Source organism: Triticum aestivum, chromosome 3B, assembly GCF_018294505.1.
Source record: "Triticum aestivum cultivar Chinese Spring chromosome 3B, IWGSC CS RefSeq v2.1, whole genome shotgun sequence".
In the NCBI taxonomy this organism is placed as follows: Eukaryota; Viridiplantae; Streptophyta; class Magnoliopsida; order Poales; family Poaceae; genus Triticum; species Triticum aestivum.
In genome coordinates, this window is record NC_057801.1 from 429,105,617 (window position 1) to 429,112,630 (window position 7,014).

Sequence of the window (7,014 nt, forward strand, 5' to 3'; positions counted from 1 at the left end):
CAAGCCTGGTGCGGCGCTTCGTCAACTTCGTCTTCGTCCGTCTACGCATGCCCGGTGCTGGCAACACCGATGCGTGCCTTCGTCCATGATGTGTCCCCCTGCTTGGCAAACCCGCCGTGATGCGTCATCAACAATGTCTTCTTCCCGGCGCACCCCTACTTCGACACCACTGCGCCCATGCTAACTCGGTGCCTCCTTGCGCCCGCGGCTCCACGGCGACTCCCTCGACAACGGCTACCCCGACTCGACATCGACCACGGCATTCTTCGCATGGCACCTCGACCACGGCTCCACCACATACGCTCTCGGCTACATCGACAAATGGCACAAAGGGCTATCGCCTTGCTTGAGCAATCTCGTCGGTTTTCACTCCAGCCACGACTCCGTGAGGCATCGGCCGTTACGACTGGGGGGGTGTTCGTCGGCTTGCCTTCGGATTCTTCTCTAGTCTCACCGTCTGTGTCGCTACCATTGTGACTTCGGAGTGTTGAGTAAGGTGATTGTATTGGAAACATAGGATAGACTAGGAAGTATTCTGGCTTGTCTTGTACTTCAAATAGATCATGTACTCCTATATATATGCCCACGAGGATCAAGCAATATAACGAAATATTCCACCAAACCCCTCTCTCCCTTCTAACAGATTTGATGGTATAGTTACAGAGAGTGAACGTGCCCGGCTATGAGAGGGGTGTGGCTTATATAAAATGCGATGCAACCCCATGTCTTCCACGCCGCCGTGGCATTAAATGTCATTGTACAAGAGATTATAAAAGTTGCTTCGATATAACTTCCCCTAAAATTTAGGACCATCCCGTATGTTGGAGAAAAAAATTGGTGGAGTTGTTGGAGTTGCTCTAACTGGGTTTGGCACGGAGGGAAGTGTGAGACACTATTTTGTAAACAAAAAAAAGGTAGGCTACACCTCCAGAAAATAAAGGAAAAATAAATGCTTGGATGTGTATCACTCACTGATACAGTGTACCAGTACTACAGTCACTATTCGTGTATTCATTTGCTCCAAGAAAGCAAAACCGAGACGAATCCAAATGCAACACGTACGGCTGTGTGATACACTATTCCGTCCCCTACTCAACCGATGCGACGGTGCGCGAAGCTCCGCGTGTCCCCGGCACCCGCAGACGTGTCCCGGCAACTGCAAAGCTAAAGAACATTGGCAGAGACCGTCACGGCCAGAAGCAACTAGACGCACGAGACAAGGGTCGGGGCAGACTAGACAAGAGATGGAGATGGCAACAGTAGCAGCACCGGCGGCCGGCCGCAGCGGAGGAGCGATGGCATCAGGGGAGTACTGGACCGAGGCGCTTAAGTCGTTCCTCGACCACATCCCCGTCTCCTCTCTCTCCGGCGCGCTCCAGCCCTCTACCTCCCCAGGTACACGCACCGAGCACGCATGCCACTCTCTTGCATCCTGATCCTGTGCCAGTCTGCTGGTGTCATGGCCGTCTTGGTCTGCAGCGTTGGAGCTCAACCTTGATGCCTGCGTGCTGGACGCCATCGGTTCCATGCGCTGCGCCAATGCGGGCGGTGCCGTGATCGTCGACGAGGTCCGCCGTAGCCTTGGCAAGTTCGTTGACCGCGACATAGGATACGTTGATTTCCCCAGCCTCGTCTTATGGGCACTCGAGGTAATTTTGCTTTGGCTGTCTGTAGATTATTAGTCGCGTGGTTCTACTGAAAGCCAGGTCTGAGCATCTTCTTCGGCTGCATTGCTTCTTCCTAGGAACTTGACAGGGTGAGCACTGAACGACAAGACAAGAGTTCCGACTTCTTCTCAAGTCTGAAACTACATCCTCAGATTGCAGAAACCAAGGTACATTTTTCTCTGCTTTGCAAACGTATAGCCTACTGCTGGATGTTCATCGCTGCAGTGAAATGGATGCAATTCAATGAAATATATAATTGCTAATGGTTTCGGGTTCTTGCTCTGATGAACCGAACAGATCGCCTGGTTAGCTAAGTTGTTCCTGTTGGAGCCATTCTTCCCCGTTCGGTCCCATGATACGCTCTTCCACGCAATGTTGCTCTTCTCCAAACACCACAGGCTCAATGTGATACCTGTTGTTGAGTCGGTCAACTCCAGTGTTGACGGATTTGTTACTCAGGTAGGAGTACTTATTTGGTACTCAATGCTTTTGAAGGCAGAATTGAATCATGCAACTAACTGTCGATGAACCACACGCAGAATGCAGTAATGGAGTTGCTTCTCCAGTCAAGTGGTCTTGAATGGCTCGATAAAATCGCAGACAAACAACTATCCGAATTTAGGTAAGCCCTGTGCTGAATATGAGTACCAATACGAATTGAATCGCTTGTTATCAGTAATGTACTTGCTTGTTGCCAGATTTGCCAATGCGAGCAAGCCTGTTCTTGTGTACTCGGATGAGACTGTGGCCTACACGTTTCGTGTTCTTTCCAAGGAGAAGACAGGAGTTGCAGTCATCGACCGAAAAAATCGGCGTTTGATTGGAATGATTCAGTGCAGCGATGTTTACCTGCTGTTGGACGATAGCTCCTTGTTCAGCAACAGAAAGCAAGTTTTTTTTCCTCATCCCACTCAATGTTTGACTGAAGATAACTTTTGGTAATAAATAAATTGCATGTTGTTCATTAGGATCATGAGTGCTGAAGAATTCGTCAAGCTGAAGAACAAGGATCAAAAATCTAGAACGGGGCATTCATCAGAATCTGAGGTCCAGAGCGTCCCCAGCCTCAGAAGCAGAGTGCAACAATCTGTTGTAACGAACCGGTGGTCCGACACCCTGAAGCAAGCAATGGAGAATCTAGCAGCCTCAGGAAGCAGCTGCAGCTTCATCGTGGACGAGCAGGGGCACGTGGAAGGAGTCGTGACGCCAAGAGATGTCATCTCCGTCTTCTCCCCTCCGTGCATGGACTCGAGGATCGATGGGGGCACCTTCTTCTCGGCCGCGCTTGAGCAGGCCGGCTGCCGCGTTGAGAATGGACAGATGATTAGGAACACTTAGCTAGTCATGATTGGAGAGATTGCATTTCGTTAGGGCAGAGTGCAGATAACTAACTCGTCAGTTCATCTGTTTGCTCTTCACTAATAGGAGTATTTTTGCACTGTCAAAAGTTACTGTCACCCTGTTCTGTTTAGTTGGTACTTGTTCACGAAAGATAAATCAGCAGTTCATAATGACAGCGGACATAATGTAAGAGGAGAGAATTGGTGGGATATTTCTAAAAATATCATGCTACCAAACCCTTCTCAGCCCTCGCGTCGCTCCCTCCCTCGGGCGACACGAGCGGCGGCTCAGCCCCGTCCACCGCGCGCCCTCCTTCCACTCACTCCCCTTGCCGTCGCCGGTGGGCTCCGCCGGGCGAAGCCCGCGCGGATCCGGCGGCGGCAGAGCCTCTTCTCCCCGTCGTTTCCTGGGCGCTCGCGAGGGGGAGCTCGCGGTGGCGGGCGGCGGATGGCGGCCGGCGCGCGGAGCTCCGCGTAGGCTGCGGGCGGAGGGAGGGGTGCTGGGGCGGCGGCTTCGGTCCGAGCTCCTGGCGCGGCCTGGGCATGGACGGCGTGCGCAGGCGGCGTGCGTGTGTGCGGCGACTGCTGGGCGTGGCGGGCTTGACGTCCCTGTAGCGCGAGGTGTGCTGCGTGTGGAGTGCCGGCTCCTGCTCAGATGCTTCGCTCGAGCGGTTTGATCTGGATCTGGCGCCTCAGTGCTCCGTTCTGGTTGCTGCTCCTTGCGATGCAGGTGGTTGCTGCGGTGGTGGTGGCCCCGACGGTGCTGCGGTGGTGGTTGGTGGCTACGGCCAGGGGGTGGTGCGTTTCTGGGCGCGGTGGATCGTGGGATCCCGCGGTCAGAGTGAGGTCGACCTCGGCTGGGATGGTGGAGCGTGGGCGGCGGTCGGTGGCGATTGATGGTGGCACAACTCTGGGAGAAATCCTTGTTCCGATCTTCATCGGAGCCGGCGACGGTGGCGCCCGCGGGTGTCGTTACCTTTCTTGAAAGCGTCGTCTTGGAGCTGTGCTCCTCCTCTCCACGGCATTGGCTCCGGAGGGAAACCTCAGATCAGCTAGATCGGGCGATGGGGGCGTCTTCGCGTCTTTCTCCTCCTTGGGGGCATCGTCTCGGAGCCGGCTACGACTGGAGAACGGTGGATGGCGGCATCTTCGCTGCGTGGCTTGCTGAGGCGGGGCGTTGGTTTCTGTTTTGGCAACGATGATGGCGTTGAGAGGAGCTCGGGTCGCAGCATGGACTTCGGTAGTCGGTTCTTCCCGGCGTGTCTGAGGTGCCCTTCCGTTATGGAGGGCACGCTCGGCGCAAGTCCTGCATATTTCCCTTTCGAAGCTCGTCGTCAAAGTCGGAGCTGACGGTTGCTTGCGCGTGTGGCCATCTGTTGGCATGTGCCGTCGTGGCTTCGGCGGCTGTTTGTAGCCCCGAGTTTCTTGTCGGTGGCCAGGTTGGCCGGTGGTGCCCATATCATATGGGTTGAGTTGTATCGGTTTTAGCCCGGTTTTCCGCCAATTAACGGGGCAATTCTCTTCTTCTTAATCAATGAAATGGCAAGTCTTTTGCCTCGTTTCAAAAAAAGAATTGGTGGGATCGCTTTTTGTATTGCTAAGCCCCGTGAAGGAGTATATAATGTGTACATCTCTTGAAGAAGAGGGATATGGCTCATATAGTACCAAATATTCCCTCGGTCGGTTTCAAAATATAAGTCTTTTTAGAAATGTTTGAGCATTTATAACCGGACCTCTCAAACTCGCCTCATACGCCTGTACGGACCATCCGGTCACAATTTTTTGACCTGGACGGGCGTCTCAAATGGGCCTCAAACATCCAGGCTGACCGGCACCCCTCATATCCAGCCCAAATATGAGACGTATGGGGGTCGGCGGGCGTGCCCGGGCATGCCCGCCGGCCCCGCTGTAGGTCATAGCGGTCTCACCTGCAGCGACCGAAGCTCCTCCATCTCTCATCGGTGCAACCAAATTTAAGTCCCACATCGCCGGCCGAGGCGGACGCCGCTCGGCTTAAATAGCTATGCTAGCAGGTGGTGGCAAGCTTGGTTGTTGTTGTGTAGGTCTATCAATTCTGGCATGTGTGATCGAGATATATTTGACACTATATTGCATTTCATTGACTGATGATTGTTCATCAAGTGTCAAGTTTGTCTTGATAATATACGTTGATACCTCTACTATAATGACAATAGATTTTTATTTTGTTTTGATGCACGGACGTGATTCAGAAAAAGACAAGCCGACATCAATCTTCCTTATGTGAAGGATATAGACCCTGACTATGAATCTTCTATGTGATAAATATAGAAGATTCATAGTAAGAGTCCATATCCTTAACAAAGGATGCAATGATGTCAGAAGCTTATCCCTTCTGGACGATCCGGATATTTAAGTTGGTCGACTAGCTCATCAGTCGGTGAGGTGGGACAAATATGGGTGTGAAAATGTTAAGTATGAGCAATTTTCAATGCCCAGCAGGCCCAAGACGGACAGAATGATCGACGTGCATGGCCCTGCATGTAACATATGTTTTAAAAATAGGATATGTGGTTGTAAATTGTAAAATTTAAGGTACACCCGGTCACTGTCCGCAGGCGCGTCCGGACGCGTCCACCGGCGTTTGAGGGTCCAAATTTACAACCTCCGGATGTAGATGCTCTTATAATAAGACTCCATACAGATGTATATAGACATGTTTTAGAGTGTAGATTCACTCATTTTACTCCTTATATAGTCCGCATTGGAATCTCTAGAAAGACTTATATTTCGGAACGGAAGGAGTACATGTTGTTGGGAAACGTTGCATGGAAAACAAAAAGAATTCTATGCACACGCAATGATCTATCCATGGAGATGCATAGCAACGAGGGGGAGAGTGTGTCTATATACCCTCGTAGACCATAAGCGGAAGCTTTGACAACGCGGTTTATGTAGTCGAACTTCTTCTAGCTCTGATCGATCAATTACCGAACGAACGGTGCCTCCAAGTTCTGCACACGTTCAGCTCGGTGGTGTCCCTCGTATTCTTGATCCAGCAAGGTGTTGAGGTAGTAGATGAGTTCCGTCAGCACGACGGCGTGGTGACGGTGATGGTGAAGTGATCCTCACAGGACTTCGCCTAAGCACCGCGAGAATATGACCGGAGTTGTAAACTTGGGGGGGGGGGGGGGCGCACACGGCTAGATAATTGTCTGATGTGTGCTAGACGTCCCCTGATGTCGCTTGAAGCTATGTCGGTATTTCCCCAAAGAGGAAAGGATGATGCGGCACAACGGTGATAGATATTTCCCTCAGATATGAAACCAAGGTTATCGAACCAGTAGGAGAACCAAACAACACAACGTAAACAGCCCCTGCACACAAATAACAACACCTCGCAACCCACGTGTTAAAGGGGTTGTCAATCCCTTTCGGTGTACGGCGCCTCAAGGTAGACAAAGGACGTGAGGTAAATTTGTAGATAGGATAAATAGATCGCAGAACAAATAAATTGCAGCAATGTATTTTTGTATTTTTTTTAGTTTAATAGATCTGAAAATAAACGCAAGGAAAGAGTAGATCACAAGGCAAATATATGAGAAAGAAGACCCGGGGGCCGTAGGTTTCACTAGTGGCTTCTCTCGAGAAAAATAGCAAATGGTGGGTGAACAAATTACTGTTGGGCAATTGATATAACTTCAAATAAGCATGATGATATCCAGGCAATGATCATTACATAGGCATCACGTCCAAGATTAGTAGACCAACTCCTGCCTGCATCTACTACTATTACTCCACACATCGATCGCTATCCAGCATGCATCTAGTGTATTAGGTTCATGAAAAAGCGGAGTAATGCAATAAGAACGATGGCATGATGTAGACAAGATCCATTTATCTATTGCGGCAGATATGGATCCCATCTTTTTATCCTTAATAGCAATGATAATACGTGTCGGTTCCCTTTCTGTCACTGGGATCAAGCACCGTAAGATCGAACCCGCTACCGAGCACCTCTTCCCATT

At 50.9% G+C, this 7,014-nt stretch overlaps 1 protein-coding gene across 1 annotated transcript; it reads left to right on the forward strand.

The window, feature by feature from the left end:
- Window positions 1-1,181: 1,181 nt before the first annotated feature.
- Window positions 1,182-3,114, forward strand: LOC123065459 (SNF1-related protein kinase regulatory subunit gamma-1). The gene is made up of 7 exons (XM_044488730.1): window positions 1,182-1,395; window positions 1,480-1,649; window positions 1,745-1,834; window positions 1,965-2,126; window positions 2,207-2,289; window positions 2,366-2,554; window positions 2,636-3,114. The coding sequence occupies exons 1-7, from the start codon at window positions 1,245-1,247 to the stop codon at window positions 3,003-3,005; spliced, it is 1,215 nt and encodes a 404-aa protein (XP_044344665.1). The 5' UTR covers window positions 1,182-1,244; the 3' UTR covers window positions 3,006-3,114.
- The last annotated feature ends 3,900 nt before the right edge of the window (window positions 3,115-7,014 follow it).

Excerpts from the sequence above, each read along its gene's own strand:
- LOC123065459 (XM_044488730.1), top strand. The coding sequence starts at position 1,245 with ATGGAGATGGCAACAGTAGCAGCACCGGCGGCCGGCCGCAGCGGAGGA. Across the intron at positions 1,650-1,744 it reads TCGTCTTATGGGCACTCGAG|GAACTTGACAGGGTGAGCAC; the intron begins GTAATTTTGCTT and ends GCTTCTTCCTAG. Across the intron at positions 1,835-1,964 it reads CTCAGATTGCAGAAACCAAG|ATCGCCTGGTTAGCTAAGTT; the intron begins GTACATTTTTCT and ends TGAACCGAACAG.